The sequence below is a fragment of the Anabrus simplex genome, chromosome 2 (genome assembly GCF_040414725.1).
Source record: "Anabrus simplex isolate iqAnaSimp1 chromosome 2, ASM4041472v1, whole genome shotgun sequence".
In the NCBI taxonomy this organism is placed as follows: domain Eukaryota; kingdom Metazoa; phylum Arthropoda; class Insecta; order Orthoptera; family Tettigoniidae; genus Anabrus; species Anabrus simplex.
Genome location: NC_090266.1, coordinates 1,223,656,842 through 1,223,678,534, shown reverse-complemented (window position 1 = coordinate 1,223,678,534; position 21,693 = coordinate 1,223,656,842). Strand labels below are relative to the sequence as shown.

Here is a 21,693-nt window from a genome sequence, read left to right as displayed (position 1 = left end):
GGGGCTGTACCTTAATTAAGGCCATGGCTGCTTCCTTCCCATTGCTAGGCCTTTTCTATCCCATCGTCACCATAAAACTTGCCTGTGTCGGTGCGACGTAAAGCGAATAGCATTACCTTATTTAAGGCCATGGAAGCTACCTTCCCAATCCCAGCCCTTTCCCATCCTTGCATCGGCAAACACCTTTGATGTGTTTAAACCACTAGGAAAAAAAAAAAAAAAAGAAATACAGCAAGTCCCTAATTTGAATCTTCTTTCCATAGATTTAGAGTTTATCCAACTTTGTTTTGACTTTAATATTATTTCAGGTTTGCCATACTTGTTTGAAACTGAACATTTTGTAAAATGTGTGTCAATATATCTTATGAATGCTGAAATAATGAAGCTTTATATAGGTACACATTTGAGGTGCCTAGTATCAAACGTGGACAAAAGCCATTTTGTTCATTTTTCAGTAGAGCCAAATTTTTGTTTCTCGATGTTAACATCCCGTTACGAGTGTGAAAATTTTTGTGTGCCTATGAACAAGAAAACCATGGTCGACACTTAAGTATTTCATTCTAAGGCAATGTAAAACACGCTTAAATATGACGATGTCCATTTTTTAAACTAAGATTGGCTTTTGTCCATTTTTGATACAAAGATCCTTGTAATTGTCCACTTTTGAAACAAACATTCCCAATATTTGAAAAAAAAAATGCTGCAGGATGACCATGATATAAACTTCTGTTTCAAAATAAATATAATGAGACTATGAAAGAAATAAGGTTAATCTTATACTTTGTTAACAATTTTAACATTAATTTCAGTTCTTGCTTTACTGTACTACGGGGAAAATAACCTCTAGTTCATCGCACAGGTCTTCAAAACAATCACATTCATAATCATTAACAGCTTGTTCATTTTCACTACAACTGTTCTTATTAATGACTTCAACATACCACTTAGGAGAGGCATTTAATTTCCACTCTTTTCCGAAGTCCTTATCTAGTAATTTGTCAATATATTTAAGTTTCTATGGGTTTACATTCACGCCAATGTCAATAGGTAAAGGATTCATTAACATTGGATTGTCTGCCCTGCCTTTGTGATCTTTCGCTCAATATCTGTGTCCAAATAGTAGCCTGCCTCACATTTAAAGACAACATTGCCTCTTTTCGTGTGCATGAGTTCAATTCTTTTACACTGTGAAATCTTGAAATGAAGTTGACTAGCAAATTTCAGATAAATCTGTGCTTGTTCTTTTCAATTCAGTGGTTCAGGTTTGTCCAATCACTTTCACTGTGCCGTACCTTTTGAAAACCTCACGATATTCATCAGGATTTATTATGGTCGTCATCTTCTTGAGGTCTTTCTCAATGAGTCCAAAAATCCTATCTGAGGGCAAATATGAGTGTCCGATAACTGGAAATACCCATTCTAATTTGTCAGCACAGGATAGTGCATACATTGTAAGCCACTTTGCACACATCGCCAACATATTAATGTGTGTTTTTTTTTTTTTTTTTTTTTACTGGTGCAGCAATTAGCAATCAACTTGACTGAAGTGAATCCTTGTTGGAAATCTTTGGATCCTAATTCATTGAAAACCGCTAATGTTATTTCATTTGATGATTTCTTTGCCTCATTCTCCAGCCATGTATAAACAGACACATTGTCAGGGTGCAGTTTGCTTTGAGATGTGCTTGTTACAACAGACAGATCGTAACAGTAGAGTTGTCTGGAATAATTAGCCGATTGATCACTTAATTCTGGCAAAACAAGGTTCTTTTGGCAATCATAGGACATTAAAAAGCAGTCCTCATCTTTCTTTCTTCAGATGTCGATGAAAATTCTCTGCTTGTTTTTTGTGGATGGTTCTCTTCAAAATTAAGGTTGATCTTTCATCTTCACTTTTGCAAACTTAATACGTTGCTCTAGATCCAAGCATGTACTGCACTCATCTGTGCCTGGAGCAGAAAACTCTAAATTGAACCTGGTATTAACACGCTCACTACCTGCTTCGAAGCGGTACACTTGAATGCCTGGACCAGCCATTTTCATGCCCGGCCCTCTTGACGTGCATCACTTAATACAGTTTACAGTTACTCCTAAACTATAAATGTTAGAAAAATGATACTTTGTGCCGTCCTAAACTATAAATGTTAGAAAAATGATACTTTGTGCTTACCTCTACCAAATATTTAGGGTGTGATATCTGGTGTCACAGGTTTCAAAATACGTCTAATTTTATACAGCCTAACTGTATTTTCGGCATAATGATTACTGTCACCGAAGTGAAGACATGAAAGAATATGAAGGAAGCGTATTCAGAACATTGTATTAGAAAATACCGGAGTATGAAAAACAGGGTCTTCGGTCCAGTACGTTTTTATATCAGGATTTTGGACTTATCAGTTTCCATGATTGCATGATGGAATTCTTTGTGAAAGTCCGGGGCACCGCACTTATCACTTGACTCGCGTATAGATTGGTCTGTTCACACACATACCAATAAAATTCGTCATTCATGAAAATACTCACGTAACTCAAAATATCCTGCTTATTTTCTATTTGAACGTTTATACCTGAATTCTCTGTAAATGGTGGAACAGGTGAACAATAACTAGGATGATATGTATCAGGCACTTCACTTTTCTCTATAGGACTATCGGATTCGGGAATCGGAATTTCCTTGTCACTCTCACTTTCACTATCTTGAGTCTATTTCAGGAATAAGTTCATCACCAGAATAATCATTGTGAACAATATCTAATAATTAATCTTCCGTAAGAAACTTTGTTTTATAAGCCATTATACTACACTCGGTAAGAACGAATCTCAAGTACCGTCTTGACGCGCGAGGAAGTGCTGAGATATTCCTGCTAAAACAGCTAAGATAAACATGAGCCCACTCAACGCGAGGGTCAACCAACTTCCTGCTACAACCAGTAATGCTGACTAAGGTGTAAGAATCCAGCAATGCTTCGCGCGGAACATTAAACGTCTTACGCCGTCCACGGCCCGCAGCATAGGAGCAAGCTTAAATGACTTACGCCATCTACAGTCCGCAATGAGTTACAAAATGTGCCGAAAATAAGCTTCCTTCACTTGCAATTCCACTTCCCTACCTTCATTATCCATATGCCATAGTTTGCTGATACTTAGCTCACAGGGTAAATATTTACTTGCACTTTTGTTGCGACTCTAATGGGATTCTACAGCCTGAAGGCTTTTAACAAAGTTTATCACAGCCTCTAATTTCTTTTTCATGATCTTTTGTTTTCTTGGTCCTCCCCTTGTTTCTACTGGTACTAAAGCACCATGCCGCTTAAAGTTCTTGAATACTCCAATGACTCTATTCTTAGTAATATTTAAAATTGATGAAAGAGTTTCTTGGTACACTGACAAATTAACACCTGCTTGATTCATAACAGTATACTGAAATATTGTAACTTAGCCTTAATTCCACTTCCTTGGCTTCTGTGCCGTTTTGGCTGACTTGTCTTGCAATATTTCAGGATGAAGGCATCTTGTTTGGCCTTCTCCGGAATTGCATAATATGCGGCATGAAATTCCTGTATGTCAGTCATGGTTAACAGTCTGCAATTTAGTTTAGAACGGTCGTTGCATTCTGGATAAGTAGGAATACCTTTTGCAGAATACCTGTAATAAAGTAAAAAAAACTGTGATCTTAAGATCATCTTCATATCTGTTAACAATAGGCCTAACCTAATATATTGTAGGAGTTAGGGGTAACAATTCCAGCATCGGTATTAACTGATTTCAAAACAATATATCCATGCTTAATGGGATTAAGTTTTTGAGATGATTATAATTTAGTTACTAAATAATTAAATATTGATTCTAATTAAGGGCAAAACACAATGGCAACTTAACATAATGTACTTAAAGCAATCATTTCTCTTTAGCTCATTTCCACTGTTCAGGTGGACACTCTGAAACATTGTCTTCCATATTAAATGAAAATATTTTCCCAAGTACTTATATTAGATATAAAACACTGAAAAAAACATGAACACCAAACTTCCAAGCATGCACTTAAACAAATGGTCGCCATGACAGTTTGATGTAACTTGTAGCAATCTGATTACCTGAAATGATCATGTCTGTTTTTTTATAGAAACTACGTTCGGAGGTGTCCGATTATGAAAGAAACTGCATATTTCTATGTTAAAAATTAAGTACAAATGTTTGTTTATGAACGACACAGAGAGAGCATTAAAAGTACTGTAAGGATTGATCCTTAGCTAAGTTTTGATATAGGCGGCGCATGACCGTGTTTTATATTAGGCACCTCACTTATTTATGTATTTTGCTTTTCAGAACATTGCCGGAAAGATGAGTGAACACAATAGAGAATGCAAGAGAAAAGTTATTTCTTTTTTATTTTAATAATTAATTTTGTGTTGTTATTTTTGACAGATTTGCAGTTCAGGGATTGTATGGTTCTGTAACATACATACATACATACATACATTATCATTATATACTGTTATGCCTTTCAGCGTTCAGTCTGCAAGCCTCCAAGAATTTACTAAACGTCGCCTCAATCCCCGATTTGCAACTAGTGGTGTGGCCTCATTTAGTTCTGTACCTCTTATCTTTAAATCATTAGAAACTGAGTCTAACCATCGTCGTCTTGGTCTCCCTCTACTTCTCTTACCCTCCATAGCAGAGTCCATTATTCTCCTAGGTAACCTATCCTCCTCCATTCGCCTCACATGACCCCACCACCGAAGCCGGTTTATGCGTACAGCTTCATCCATCGAGTTCATTCCTAAATTAGCCTTTATCTCCTCATTCCGAGTACCCTCCTGCCATTGTTCCCACCTGATTGTACCAGCAATCATTCTTGCTACTTTCGTGTCTCTTACTTCTAACTTATGAATAAGATATCCTGAGTCCACCCAGCTTTCGCTCCCGTAAAGCAAAGTTGGTCTGAAAACAGACCGATGTAAAGATAGTTTCGTCTGGGAGCTGACTTCCTTCTTACAGAATACTGCTGATCGCAACTGCGAGCTCGCTGCATTAGCTTTACTACACCTCGATTCGATCTCACTTACTATATTACCATCCTGAGAGAACACACAGCCTAAATACTTGAAATTATCGACCTGTTCTAGCTCTGTATCACCAATCTGACATTCAATTCTGTTGAATTTCTTACCCACTGACATCAATTTAGTCTTTGAGAGGCTAATTTTCATACCATACTCATTGCACCTATTTTCAAGTTCCAAGATATTAGACTGCAGGCTTTTGGCACAGTCTGCCATTAAGACCAAGTCATCAGCATAGGCCAAACTGCTTACTACATTTCCACCTAACTGAATCCCTCCCTGCCATTTTATACCTTTCAGCAGATGATCCATGTAAACTACGAACAGCAAAGGTGAAAGATTACAGCCTTGTCTAACCCCTGTAAGTACCCTGAACCAAGAACTCATTCTACCATCAATTCTCACTGAAGCCCAATTGTCAACATAAATGCCTTTGATTGATTTTAATAATCTACCTTTAATTCCATAGTCCATCAGTATAGTGAACATCTTTTCCCTCGGTACCCTGTCATATGCTTTCTCTAGATCTACGAAACATAAACACAACTGCCTATTCTTCTCGTAGCATTTCAGTTACTGAAAATCTGATCCTGACAGCCTCTCTGTGGTCTGAAACCACACTGGTTTTCATCCAACTTCCTCTCAACGACTGATCGCACCCTCCCTTCCAGGATGCCAGTGAATACTCTGCGTGGTATGCTAATCTGTTACCTCTACTACAGTGGTAACACCAAAACAAGGCACAAACAGATTTAAAAGGGGAAGGTAAGAGTAAACTACACAATGTAAGAAATCACTACACACTCGGAAAAACAGTAGCTGGCATTACGCGGATCTCCAACAAAACATGTACGTAAATATCAGTAGGGCCAACTAGTGAACAACAAACCGGGAAGATGAAAAAGGCTGGGAACCTACCAAAGGCATGGACATGGCTTAGATAGCGGATTCCGAAATAAATCGCTGTGATCATTAGATTTGAAAAATATTTACAAAATAATTTTACAAATACATTCCAAATACAATTCCAAGTTACGAGCTATAAGTTCAGTGATATACATGGCTTATTTCGTAGCAGTGTTGTAACCGTCCAGGCTTCTCCAGCCTTACTAATTTAATATAATATCATTTTACGCGATATCATTTGATATCAAGTTTATCTGCCATCGGCAATTATTTGTAATAACGTATTTATTCACCGTCAATCATTTGTAATCAAGGCATTTTGGAATCATATTGTATATATGATAACATCGTTTTATTATTTAAATTATTATATTATGTAGGATAAGAATTCATTATGTTGTAAATACGGTCAATATGTTGAGACATAGTTGTTTTCATTTCATCTCATGTTTGTGTATATGGAGGGTTATTCTTGAAGCTTGGGATTTTGCGTTAGTCATGGGTTTATTTTATGACCAAGGCTAGTAAACAGCGACCCGTGCGCGAGGCTTGCAAGAGGGTCAGCTATATCTTCGCCACGCCTTCTGGACTTGTCGAGGAGGAAGAGAAGGGGAGTTGATGCTCCGATCTATCGAATCAGATACTTCGTTCTATATGAGTTTTGAGATTAAGCTGTTACCAAGAGTGGGGGTAAGCGCGGATATATACTGATTCTCAACACGAGAACGGCAGCTAACAAAGTACAACTTCTGCTGTGAAGCTAACATCCTAACGAGATACTCCATCACTAGTACTTCTACTGTGAACATCTACTTTGAACAACGTGATGTGATTCTTGAAACAGTGCGTGGTCGCTCTGCGACATAGTTATTTTTGTACAATGTATTATCACTTCGATACAGTACTTACTTTCGGTTATGTTTTCGGATCTACGAGAAACGAAACAAGCTTATGGCTTGTGTGATATTCAGTAAATATTGTGGACGAAGAACTATTTTTAGTTCAATTCTACGGAATTTTGGTACAAGTCTGTACCGTATAAATAGTACAGCTCAGTTGGATTGAGATTTCTACTAATATGGAAAAATTCATATCTCTGAATTTTCTCCTCATACGATCAACGCTGATCAGTTTTTACAAGTATAGGGCCAATATCTATTTTAAAGACTAGGCAAGCAGGGAGTGCTAGTCCAGATAGCCCGTACCATATCAGAGAAGGAAGGAAGGATGTCCATGCAGCAGAGTCTACATCGAGAAGAAGAGAACGAGTAACCACGGAAACCAGATGACATCAACGAAAGCTGTAATTGGTGAGCTTCAATTAGATAAAGCAAGCAATAGTAAATTCAGTAAATTCTAAATCCCTCCACGCTTTAAGGAAACTTTTCCGATTCATCTCATTTTTTTTGTATAATAAATTCATTTGTATTTAATATTGCATTAATTTTCTTTCTTAAGCGATACTTAATGGTTAATTATTTAAAATCCTACCCCTGTGATTTAAGTATAAGTCTCTATGCTAGTAAATATAAATTTTGGTTTACAGTTTTATTTAAAACTGTAACCATGGCGCCCAAACATTACATAGAGAAATGGGGAACCATGGAATGTTAATTGTTTCTATTTGCGTGGCAATTTGCGGGCAAGCCACAAATAGTTTATTTAATATTCATGTGTCCCAAGATAATAACTTTCATCTCCCCAAGTATTATGACGAGGTGGAACAGTTACAGTGTAAATTCAAATTTTAAATCAACTATACATCTAGTTACCAATGCAGTAGTACAATGCAATTTACAGTGATGTGAAACAGGTTATCCAAAATCTAGCGTACCTCAAGTGATACAGAACTACCAGAGGCAAATCCCAAGGGAAATAACATTAAACTACAGTCGACATATTTTAGTGAAACAAGAAATGGGAATGCCTCGGAAACGAACAGGTAAGCCGAGCTGAAAAACTAAGGCGTCATAAGTAACTAATTTGGTGAATCTAGACGAGGTTAGGGCAGACTCCTGTATGAAAAGTAAATCGGAACATTATGGAAATTTTAGCAGGAACGGAATTCAAGAGTACTTACCCGAGGAGAGTGCCATCCCGGAAGCTGGGGGACGTCAACCAGATAGGCTGCTCACAGACAGGTAGACCAAGACCGACAGAATTCGGGATACAGAATTAATTCGAACACTGCCTCGCTCACTATATATAGGAAATTCCGGCCTTGGAGGCAGCCAATCAGCGTGCACGAGTTCCCTATCGCCACCTAGACTCACCAATCACAACCTTACTTTCGATCGCGAACTTTGACTAACATTCTAGAATACGCCTGATCGCGAATGTCGTATTTCCAGAACAGTCAGAAATATTTTCTAGAATACATTACCCACAAAACAACACATCCTGTTCCATAATTCATGGAACTTTCTGGATCCTTCCAGGAAATATAGAACAGAGCCTCTCCGTGGTCTGAATCCACACTGGTTTTCATCCAACTTCCTCTCAACGACTGATCGCATCCTCCCTTCCAGGATGCCAGTGAATACTTTGTCTGGTATGCTAATCAATAAGATACCTCGATAGTTGTTGCAATCCTTCCTGTTCCCTTGCTTATAGATAGGTGCAATTACTGCTTTTGTCCAATCTGAAGGTACCTTACCAACACTCCACGCTAATTTTACTACTCTATGAAGCCATTTCATCCCTGCCTTCCCACTATACTTCACCATTACAGGTCTAATTTCATTTATTCCTGCTGCCTTATGACAGTGGAGTTTTTTTACCATCCTTTCCACTTCCTCAAGCATAATTTCACCAACATCATTTTCCCCCTCTGCATGAGCTTGGCTGTTTGCAACATCACCAGGATGATTTCCTTTTACATTGAGAAGATGTTCAAAATATTCCCTCCACCTCTCCAGTGATTCTCTGGGATCTATTATGAGTTCACCCGAATTACTCAAAACACTGTTCATTTCCTTTTTCCCTCCCTCCCTTCCTAAGATTCTTTATTACTGTCCAGAAAGGTTTCCCTGCTGCTTGACCTAGCCTTTCCAGGTTATTACCAAAATCTTCCCATGACTTCTTTTTGGATTCAACAACTATTTGTTTCGCTCTGTTTCTTTCATCTACGTGTGCCTGTCTGTCTCGGCCCTTGTTTGGAGCCATTTCTGATAAGCCTTCTTTTATACGTTTACAAGCTGCTCTCGCTTCATCATTCCACCAAGATGTTCGCCTTTTCCTATCTTTACACCTAGTTGTTCCTAGGCATTCCCTTGCTGTTTCTACTACAGCATCCCTGTATGCCACCCATTCACTTTCTATATCCTGAACCTGCTACCTGCTTACTGTCTACTGTTCGAAACTTCTCACTAATCATATCCATGTACTTCTGTCTAATTTCCTCGACCTGGAGATATTCTACCCTTATTCGTTTGCAGACAGATTTCACTTTCTCTACCCTAGGCCTAGAGATACTTAGTTCACTACAGATCAGATAGTGGTCTATATCATCGAAAAATCCGCGAAAAACTCGTACATTCCTAACAGATTTCCTGAATTCATAGTCGGTTAAGATATAGTCTATTATGAATCTGGTACCCCTAGCCTCCCATGTGTAACGGTGAATAGCCTTATGCTTGAAGAATGTATTCATAACAGCTAAACCCATACTAGCACAGAAGTCCAGCAAACGCTTCCCATTCCCATTAGCTTCCATATCTTCCCCACCTTTACCAATCACCCTTTCATATCCTTCAGTTCTATTCCCAACTCTCGCATTGAAATCACCCATTAGCACTATTCTATCCTTGCTGTTGACCCTGACCACGATGTCACTCAATGCTTCATAAAACTTGTCAACTTCATCCTCATCTGCACCCTCACATGGCGAATTCACGGACACAATTCTTGTCCTAATTCCTCCAACTGACAAATCTACCCACATCATTCGCTCATTTACGTGCCTAATAGAAACTGTGTTGCGTGCAATGGTATTGCTGATAAAGAGCCCTACCCCAGACTCTGCCCTTCCCTTTTTAACACCCGTCAAGTACACTTTATAATCTCCTATCTCTTCCTCCTTATCTCCCCTTACCCGAATATCACTTACTCCTAGCACATCCAGATGCATCCTCTTTGCTGACTCAGCCAGTTCTACTTTCTTTCTCCCATAAGCCCCATTAATATTGATAGCTCCCCATCGAATTCCATTTCGTTCGCCAAGTTGTTTCCAAGGAGTCCCTCGCCTGTCAAATGGGAGTGGGACTCCGTTACTCCCATAGGTCCGAGGCTTGCTTAAAATGTTCTGAGCTCGGTAAATTCATGAAGCAGGATGCTACCCTACTTGCACATAGTCCAAGTGAGGATCTCTCTTCTAACGGGTTATGGACCACCGGTGAATCGTATAGTCCTAGCCACCTGAGCACAAGGAGAGCCATGTCTCAGACTATGTCCGAGATGCCCACTCCCATTCCATAGCAACTGGTAACCCGACTCTCAGGACCACTTACTGGGCCACTTAGCCGTTGCCCATGGTTCACGAATTAGGACGTGACAACAGTAACCCACAAACATGAACCATAATATGAAATGAAATCTTTCTCTGTGGATTATTTGCTTGTTAAGTAGGAAAATATTTGTTGTATTCTATGCAATGTACTTAATGATCTATTTTCCCGTTTCAGATCAGTCGTATCATGCTTCCAACTACCGTATTCCTAATTCTGTGGCAGTTTTCCCAGTTTGTAATAACTACACAGCTTCTGGCAGTTTATTTGCTGTACTGTTTTGGTGTACTTGAACGGCGAACCTGTTTAACAGTGGCCATATCAGTTGCAGTATGTATGTCTCTTATAATTTCCTCTTTTAAATGTGTGGTTGTATTTGTTTGTTTTACTGGTACACGAGCATGTCATATTTCACACCCTGGAATACGTACATTTCAAAATTCTATTTCATGTACTTCCCCATTTGTCTGACGATTATGAAACTCACAGCATGCCGTGAACAAATCTTTCTGAGCCAAATAATGATGATAAATCTAAAGCAGTGGTGCTTGGCTGGGCTGGCATGACGTAAATGTGGGCTGCTTACGTAGCAAGCATATGTCACAGTGAAGAGAGACAGCAAACACACTTTGCAGGAAAGCGAGGGAGCGTTCACTACTGTGCTGATTGGGATAGATTATTTAAAATAAAACTATAATCGCTACAACAAAAAGTGACCCTTTCAGGATATTCCAGTTTGATTTATACTGCGTTTGATATACGCAGTACATTTTATTTTCTTGTATGTATTCATTCAAAGAAAACTGACATGTGATATTTGTGTTACAGTGTACAAAGGCACAGGCTATGTGTACAAGCTACGATTCCTTGGATGGGAATGACAGTATTATCATTTAAAAATATGAAAATGCCTGTTATTTATTAAGCAAAAAGTAATATAATTACATAATGCAACAATGATTTTGCACAGTGCTGTAGTGTTGTGTGACTTTCCTTGTTTTTCTTTTCGCTGAATTTCTGAAAATAGTATTTAAAATTTAACAGGCATGCGGTGATAATAGCTAGCTTCTAAATGGCGAGGGAGAATTTCATCACGAATGAGGACATAGATATTTACTATTCAAGACATAAATGCTATCTACCAGATAGATGTACAGTATGCCTTCAAATAAATAACCCTTTTGATTTTATTCCTGTAAGCATGATTGGATTGTTGGTGAGTTTATGAGATAATTTAAACCCAAACAACTACAAGCCACAGTTTATCCACCTTAATTCTGTATTATATCGGAACTGTTTCTAAAGCACCTCTTAAACATTATTAGTGAAGATTGTAATTCATTTTGTACATTATAAGAACTCTCTATTGTATCCAGTCAAAATACATACCTCTTTTATTATTTTCTGCCTCCATTTCAAACCCGGGCATCTCCTCGATAATCGAGAGTGACTGGGAGAACTTCGCCCAGTCTTCACGGCCTGTGACGTAACCACAACATCACTGTGGTTGAGTAGCATGCGCTCTTCGCCTGCCAGCCCTCAGACTTACGGTGCTGTATGTCAGTGGGACGGAATGCCCAGCATGAGCACCTCTCATCTAAAGTAACTGCCTCATTTCAAGCAGAGTATTTCAACATTAGCTCAATGAAAATAATTTGAACATAAACGTCCTCTTAGCTAAGTACATTTTGAATGAAGAGTTCTGTTCAAAAGTCCTTAATTTCTGTCTTGAAACACCAAGAACATATATTGTTTCTATAAAACTACATGGTGTGCAACACCAAACCAAAAATCACACCTTTAACATAAATAGTTTAAGAGAAAAGTATACCAAAATATATGAAATTTAAGTTGTGAAAAAATGAAAAATAAAAAGCCTAAACTTACGTAACTAACTCTGTCTTCCTCTTCAATTTCCTTTTCTTGAATTCTAGCCCCTCTGGTCTGTTGCTAAAGTGAATCACCTGTGCACGGCAGACCCACCTCTATGCCCATATTTTCCAGAACTTAGTGAATGAATTATTTACTAATTTGTATAGTTTAAGTGCTTTGCTGGTAGAGTCAACATTGTCTATAGGAAGTGGACTCTGCCATGTTACAGCTTGTACCTCTCAATGAAGCCTCACGTACATTATTTCATAGATTGCAGGTTATCATCCTTGATTATGACCAGGGTGCCTATTTGAATAGGATTTTGGTTAGTTTTCCATTTTGTGCAGCATTGGAGCTCTGACATGCATTCCTTTGACCAATGTCTCCAAAAATGTTGTTAAATCTGCTGGATTCGTTGATATTGCAACAGGCATGGTTCTGGTAGGTGTGTAACGTTTGGATTGGCAGCTGACATAAGTGATCGTCCAATGATAAGATGGCCCGGAGTCAGCAGTGAAGATCATGTGGATGTGAAGACATTACAGATAGTGGTTGGGAGTGGAAAAAGGGATTCTAATTTAAGATCTTACTCTTTGAAATACAACTGATTTCCTTGAGGATTGATTGCTGCTGTGCCATTTTGACTAAATAAAGTGAAGAATCATGTACCTCCCTTTCAGGTTTAGCCACTCAGTGGTTACGTACAAATCTTAAACAGTAGGGAAAAAACTTGAGTGTTGAAGTGGAGGGCTTTAGGCATGAATCTAAATCCAATTTAGCGCTTACATCATAGACCAAGTCATCACTTATATTCGACCAAGATAACTACCTCATTTTTGGAACTTGACATGGTTAGTCGCAACTAGGAGTATCTGCCATATCTATGATTATTCTTTCATTGGAATTCGATTTTTGAAGATGGAATCCAGCTGATCTAGAGAAAGCATATGACAGGGTACCGAGGGTAAAAATGTTCGCCATACTGGGGGACTATGGAATTGAAGGTAGATTATTAAAATCAATCAAAGGCATTTATGTTGACAATTGGGCTTCATTGAGAATTAATGGTAGAATGAGTTCTTGGTACTTACAGGGGTTAGACAAGGCTGTAATCTTTCACCTTTGCTGTTCGTAGTTTACATGGATCATCTGCTGAAAGGTATAAAATGGCAGCGGGGGGGGGGGGGATTCAGTTAGGTAGAAATTTAGTAAGCAGTCTGGCCTATGCTGACAACTTTGTCCTAATGGCAGATTGTGCCGAAAGCCTGCAGTCAAATATCTTGGAACTTGAAAATAGGTGCAATGAGTATGGTATGAAAATTAGCCTTTCGAAGACTAAATTGATGTCACTGGGTAAGAAGTTCAACAGAATTGAATGTCAGATTGGTGATACAAAGCTAGAACAGGTCGATAATTTCAAGTATTTAGGCTGTGTGTTCTCCCAGGATGGTAATATAGTAAGTGAGATTGAATCAAGGTGTAGTACTCAGTTTCTAACGATTTAAAGATAAGAGGTATAGAACTAAATGAGGCCACAGCACTAGTTGCAAATCGAGGATTGTGGCGACGTTTAGTAAATTCTGAGAGGCTTGCAGACTATCCGCATAAAAGCATAACAGTATATAATGATTATGTATGTATGTATGTATGTATGTATGTATGTATGTATGTATGTATGTATGTATGTATGTATGTATGTATGTATGTATGTATGTATGTATGTATGTATGTATGTATGAATCCAGTCGATGCCAAAACATGTGAGGTATCTTTGTGAATTTATATGGCTTCTTCTGGGGTGGTTGTGCCATGCAACAAATCATCTACATACATCAATTTGCATATGATTCCAGCAGCATTTGGGTGTAATTCGTTATTCTTCTCAACCAGCTGAAATAGTCTTATTGCCAAGAATGAATGAGAGACCAAACTGTAGGTAACCATGTTGAGCTCTTGTGTTCTGAACGGTTCTGCTGCATTGGGCCTCCAAAGATTTGCTGAAGTGAGTGTTGATCAGCCTGAATCAAAACTTGACAGCAAATCATGGATATATTCACAGATAAAACAAAGGAATGTAAGTGAAAACAAAGAATAATAAAGGGGTGCTCAGGCTGTATGGTAGGTTTGATCATGTGGAAGTCTCTAGTGGATATTCCAGTGGAGGATGTTGTTGAACTACCAAAGACTATCATATTCTTCTTCTTCTTCTACTACCCCCTGCGGGTGGGGGACGCACATGTAGAATACACCCGCGGTATCCCCTGCCTGTCGTAAGAGGCGACTAAAAGGGGCGACCATGGGCTGACTGAATTAGAACCATGAAACTAATTTTGAATCGTACCATCACGCGGGGAACACCATAGGTTGCCTGTACTTGTGAGTAGTACCACTAAATTTGGTACGAAATAGGTTTGTGATTAGTAGCAGTAAAAGCCTGGCCTGGTGGATTCCAGTACCCGTGCGTCGTACCCATGTGAGCAACACCGCGGGTCTGGGCGTAACCTGTGAGTTGTACCACTATATGAGCAGCACAGTGGGTCTGCGTTGCCTGTGAGTAGTACCCACTATGTGAGGAACACCACGGGAATGCTAGCGCCTGTGTTTAGTACACCTAGGTGGGGAACCTTCTCGGTTTGCGTTGGCTATGAGTTGCGCCATTGTGTGAGACACACCATAGGTCTGTGTTACTTGTACGTATTGCAATACTTGTGAGTAGTACCATCTTTTGTGGAACACCGTGAGTCTTCGCTACTTCTGATTAATACCCCAACATGACACATACCATGGTTCTATTTTACTCGCGACATGTACCATTCTGTGGGGCCTTAGACGTGGATTTTGCACCCCCTTTAGACACCAAGCATCATTGTGCTTTATAAGTGGTTCCTTGGTCGGTAATAATGTTATTTTCGATCTGTATTGAGTCCGATCCACTGGTTTTTGTTTGTTTGTTTTGTGTTTTGTTGGGTTCCTGTCCATCCATTCATTCTTCATGATATTTTTTATTTTGGTCAGTGGATGCCTTTGAAATTTTTGTTCTTTCATTTCGTACCATTAGGGGCCGATGACCTTCGATGTTAGGCCCCTTAAAACAACAAGCATCATCATCATCATCTTATTATTATTATTATTATTATTATTATTATTATTATTATTATTGTCCGCCTAGTCAATACTAAAATATGTTACAATTTAATTGAAAATAGAACCCTCTTTAACATTTTCTTTGTGCAGAACATGTTTCACTCTGTTGGACAATCTTAAGCTACAACTCATTTTGCTATTATGAAAGGTTACACAATTATGCACTTACAGCTATATACAAGGTGTCCAGGTTAAAGGAATAATAATATAAAATTTAATAACTTGAGAAGTAGTGGAGATATTTATTTGTGGTTTGTTTCTACAAGTAGGGTAACTCAAAATGTTTGTTTACATACCTAATAAACCTTGATATGCGCACCATTAATGGTGCGACAGACATCTAATCGGTATTCCACTTCTCTCCATGTGTTCTGCAGCATTGTAGGCGTAACATTTGCGATAGCTGCACGAATGCAATGACGTAGATCTGGTAGATCGCGAACTGGTGTCTGGTACACTTAATTCTTGACAAACCCCACAGGAAAAAATCAAGTGGCGTAGTCGGGGCTTCTAGGGGGCCAAGCAATCTGGGAACTCACGATTCAAGAAATCCCTCACAACTTCCGCATAATGGCTTGGTGCACCATCTTGCTGAAATATCACGTCACGAGGAGTTGTGGCACAACATACTGCTCCAACATGGCTAGGTAACATGTTCCATTAAATGTAGGCTCCGCAAAGAAAAATGGGCCAATAACCCTGACCGTCTACAATCCACACCACGCATTCACTTTCGGGGAGTCCCGTTCCAACTCTATCACTACGTGGGGAGGGGGCGGGTTCAGATCCCCATATGCGGCAATTGTGCTTGTTTACCGTGCCGGAAGTATGGAATGTAGCCTCGTCCGAGAAACAGACCGAATTGAGGAATGCCTCGTTTCCATCAATTTTTGCCAGAATTGTCTCCGCGAATGCCTTCCGTAGCGGCCTGTCCTGAGGTTTGATTTTCTGACGAAGCTGCAGTTTGTACGCCCGTAGGCGCAACCTGTTGTGGACGACATCGTGTACTGTCGTACGAGGTAACTGTAACTGCCTACTTGTTTGTTGAATTGACTTACGAAGGCTCCTCTGAAACTGCTTGCTTGGCATGGCGGCCCGACATCGACAGCAAGGTCCCAGATTCTCAAAGGCGCTTATCCCATTTCATGATTGTTACGTAAGTGGGAACATCATCAGTTGGTAACAGTCCATACTTGCGCCAAAATCTACGTTGTACTAGTATAACGGATTTTATCTCCGCGAGCGAAAGCACGCTGTGGAGTCCACATGGTTACTGGCGCACTTCTCGTGAACAATGCAGTTATGCGCATGCGCATGTGGTACCACCGCCACTGTAAGCGAACACAGAACACATTTTGAGTTACCCGCCAATAAATATCTCCATTATTTCTCAAGTGATTAAATTTTATATTATTATGCCTTTAACCCAGACACCTTGTATAATAAAATTCAAGTGCTACGAAGGCCATCCGGAAAGTGGTACCCGTTTGCGCAATAAAGACACAAGAGTAAATATTAACAAATGTACACATTTTTATTGGAAAGAGCATACTTTACACTACTACTCCACATAATCTCCAAGCAAATTTAGGCATTTGTCATAACGTGGGACGAGTTTTTGTATTCCAACCTCATAGTCCTCCGCCGCCAGCATATTGAGATACATAGTCATGGCTCATTTAAGTTGTTCATTGCTGTCAAATCTTTTTCCCGCCAGAAAGTCTTTAAGCTTCGTAAAGAGATGAAAATCCAAAGGGGCCAAGTCCGGGCTATACGGGGGATGGTCGAAGGTTTCCCACTTGAATTGCTGCAAAAGTTGTGTTATCGCAGCTGCATGAGGCCTGGCATTGTCATGAAGGAGAATGACGCCTGCAGACAATAGACCTTGCCGTCGATTTTGTATTGTCCGCCATAATTTCTTTAATGTTTCACAATACGCATTAACATTGTGTCTCCACGGGCCATAAAATCATTGAGCAGTACATCTTGGCGATCCCAGAAAACAGTTGCCATGAGTTTCCAGGTGGACAGAACTGTCTTGATTTTTTTGGTTTGGTTGGTGAATGAGCATGATGCCACTCCATTGACTGTCGTTTACTCTCAGGTGATGCATAACAAACCCATGTTTCGTCCCCAGTAATGATGCGAGTCAGGAAGGAGTCTCCTTCATCGGAATAACGTCCCAGAAATGTCAGTGCTGCAGCCATACGCTTGGTTTTGTGCTCCTCTGTAAGCATGCGAGGGACCCACCTTGCACAGATTTTTGAATAATGCAGATGGTCTTTGACAATTTCATGAACATTTGTTCGAGACACATTAGGAAAATGTTCACAGAGTTCATTAATTGTGACACGCCGATCGTTCCTCATGCATTCGTCTACTGCGCTCAGCAGTTGGTCTGTAATGACAGATGGTCTCCCTGAACGCTCCTCGTCGTGTGTATTTCCCCTCCCCAGGTTGAAGTTGCGACACCAGCGCCGAACAGACGACTCGTCCATCACATTGTCTCCCTACACCTCCGTTAATTGGCGATGAATATCACAAGGTCGAACGTTTCGTGCATTAAGAAATTTAATCACGGCCCTCACTTCACAAATGGCAGGGTTTTCAATTTGTTTAAACGTTTTAAATGATCACAGGCACAGCGCAGGTTAGCGTCACGCAACCTTGCACAGAACAGGCAGACAAGCCACTGACGCGGTCTGACCTTGCGCAGCGGCTACCCGAGTTGTCAGTGTTTCATGCGGCGCTCTAACGGGTACTACTTTCCAGATGGCCCTCGTATTTTCTTATGGATTAAAAGGTCTGCTCATTGTCTATAAACACACATTAATATGCTATTTCTATTTAATACTCCTTGAGTGTCATATGGGGAACATTATAAGAAAGATAGAACAATTAATCAATCAATCAATCAATCAATCAATCAGTGAGTCACAATTGATCTGCATTTAAGGCTTTTATGGTTACCACCCAGGTGGCAGATTCCACATCAGTTCTTTGCCAAGTCTGTTCTTAAATGTTTTCAAACAAGTTGGAAATTTATCAAACATCTCCCTGGATAAATTATTCCAATTCCTAATTCCTGTTCCTATAAACAATATTTGCCCCAATTTGTTCTCTTGAATTCCAAATTTTTCTTCATTTTTTAACCTTTCCTACCTTTAAAAACCCCACCCAAACTCCACCCAAGCTATTCGTCTACTGATATCATTCCAAGCAGTCTCTCCACCTACAGCTCAAAATATTTTGCTTAGTTGAGCAGCATGTCTCCTTACTTCATAGTTTTCCCAGCCCAGAGTTTGCAGCATTTTCTTTAGGGCCTAATTTAATTTACTAAATCACTCAACTGCGTGCTTAATATGTAGGAATTATAGATAAACACATCTTGTTCTGTACTCCCAGTGATGTCATACTCTTCTAAACAAGATGAACTACATTCTTGTAACCAATTGTAGTAGTGAGTGTTGAGGATTGTACAGAACCACATCTATTTAGGCAATATGTAATCAATACTTATCCAAGAATCAGAGCTGTTACTACTCCCAATCCAGCTAAATTAGAAAATGAATCATTTAGACCCAATTAATTATTTGCGAACAGTGACGGCTATTACCATTTATGTACAAGCTGCTCCTAAGAAAATGAATGTGTAAACGACTAACCGGATATTGGCATTGATTTCCTTGATATTTTAGTTTAACATAAAATGGTGAAGTGTGCACCAGTGTGTTTGTGTGAAGTTGTTTCACATTGCCTCCTGTTTAGACTGCCCAGTGATTTTTAATGTTTCTCGTCGCCATAAGACCTATCTGTGTCAGTGCGACGTTAAGCCAAAAAAAAAAAAAAAAAATTTTTAATGTGATGAACTTCATGAAGAGCGAAGCGGACAATGGCGGGTGTGTGAAAAGTGCGGGGAAGAGAGTCAGCTGCAGTTAGTGTTTCCTGGAACTCTTTAATAATAAACTGAGAATGTAAGGGAAGAAAAGAGAGAAAGGTGAATCCCTGTTTGTAACCCCAAATAGGAAGAGAAAATGTGAAAAACTGGTACTGGGATGATATGATTTCGACAAGGGGGCCATAAGAAGAATAACAAACAACATTTATTTGTGGAACTATCCCAAAGCTTCATGCAAAATTGGCAAAGGATTTCGGATTCGGGAAGGAAAAACGTGTTTAAAAACCACTTTTAGAGAGCTAGGTTAGAAATGGAAAAAAGCAATAAATAACAGACATGTACTTGTAGAACAACAAGGTGGAGTTATTTGCATCAATTAAACCAATTTTAAGGCGAAGGACGTCCATTGATTTATACAGATGAAACATGCATCCACTTGACTCACTCTGTGCCAAAATCCTGGTCGGATGAGTCACCCGAATGTCGGAGTACACCTTTTTCCGAGGGAGCCCAAATTATTACAATACATGCAGGGAGAATACGATTTTTGCCCAACTGTTTGACAGTGTGGATATCCTCTATTTCTACTGGATTATCACACTGATATCAATTTGATAAATACAGTAAGTGGCTTCATAAAAAGGCTGTTGCAAATATGCCAGATAATAGTGTTCTCGCCGTTGACAACGCACCTTATCACAGTGTGCAAAAAAATAGGTGTCCACCAAGCAATCCCAGGAAAGTTGACATGCAGAACTGGCTACCGTTCTCCGATGAAATGTTAAAAGTTCAACTTCTTGAATTAGTGAGACAACACAAGCTGGCTGAAATAGTGTAACAAAGAAAAAAACAGTGGTCACATTTTAGACTGCCTCCATATCACCTGATACAGACTTTAAAAACTGGGTTGCCGCTAATAACAAAAGTTTCAAGATGAAAGCTGATATATCACTTACAAGAAGGAAATTTGAAGACTACTCCATGGAATCCTGGATAAAAAAAGTGAGAGGATATTAAGGATATTGAACTGGGTTATTTAAAGCAACAGACTTTAGTCGATGCTGCCATAGAGAATTTTATAATTGAAATGGGTGGTGAAAGCAGTGAATAATAATAATAATAATAATAATAATAATAATACGATAATGAGCTGTCTGGTATAGAAGAACTATGTAGAGAATAACAAGTCTGTATACCAATATAATGGTCCGTTATTGGACATGGTATTGGTATTATAAATTTACTCATTCAGGACAAATATTTTAGGTTCCCTATGGGAATCAGCATCTACATCATAACAAGTCTGTAACCAAAAAGATCATGTTGAAATTTAGTTACAATGTGAGTACTTAACCTAATTTAAAGTATAGATTTGATACATTTTAGCAGATCATTGACATTTTTGACTTCTCTTTCATATTCTTCCCCATGAAAAATTACTTTTTTTAAATTGTTCCCTATATTTTCCTAGCTTTGGGCTAACACGATATAAAACTATGGCAAATGTCAGTGTTATTTGTTAACCCGTTAGAGGAGCATGGGTACTTTTTACCCATGGCAAAATTAATTATGAATAATTCTTGGTTGAATGGGTATTTTGTCTTCTGCCCCTTGCTACTTTCCTATTTGACTGTCGCAAACAGTCGTTATTGCTTGATATTTTACTGGCATCCATGTTAATCTTGATGCTAGTCTTGAGTAATTCATAACCAGTGTGTGTGTTAACGTAAGTCAACTAGAGATAGTTTTAATTTTCTCGTTGATTTAAGTTTGCAGTTTGCAGTGGACAGACTTGCTTAGCTGTGAAGTGCTATTGATGATGATGATGCTTGTTGTTTAAAGGGGCCTAACATCTAAGGTCATCGGCCTTGGAAGTGCTATTCTCGCACGGCTGTGGTGTAGTATGGTGTAATGTAGTTGGATCGCTTACACTGATCCCATGTGTTGATATCTGTGAGAGCTATTCAGCTCCCTTGAAATCAAATTGTCTCCCATTCATGCGGATTTTAGGTCTATGTTTCTTAACCGTGAATATCTCCAGTTACTAGTTTAGATCTAAAATAACTAAAACGAGTGAACATTGCCGGTCTGGGAGTCACTGAGATCAGTGTATCACTACGAGTCTTCGGCATTTTAACTGTTTGAACCTCCCATTGACTAGGTAAGGCAAGACCTGGTGACGCGCTGCATATTTCTGTGAAGTGCCTGTATTTTTTAAGTAAGGGTTTGGGTTTGACGACTTCTTGTATAAAGGGAAGAACAACGTGCGCTTGATTACTTGATTATTTAACACTTAGTTTGATAT

The 21,693-nt window shown here is 39.2% G+C and overlaps 1 protein-coding gene across 2 annotated transcripts in view; it reads left to right on the top strand.

The window, feature by feature from the left end:
• LOC136864820 (protein C-mannosyl-transferase DPY19L1) overlaps positions 1 to 21,693 on the top strand; it is a 573,453-nt gene that overhangs the window by 198,171 nt on the left and 353,589 nt on the right. For both annotated transcript variants that reach the window (XM_067142260.2, XM_067142261.2), the window contains exon 7: positions 10,652 to 10,804. In XM_067142260.2, the coding sequence (XP_066998361.2) occupies positions 10,652 to 10,804 (153 nt within the window). The remainder of the gene's footprint in view (positions 1 to 10,651; positions 10,805 to 21,693) is intronic.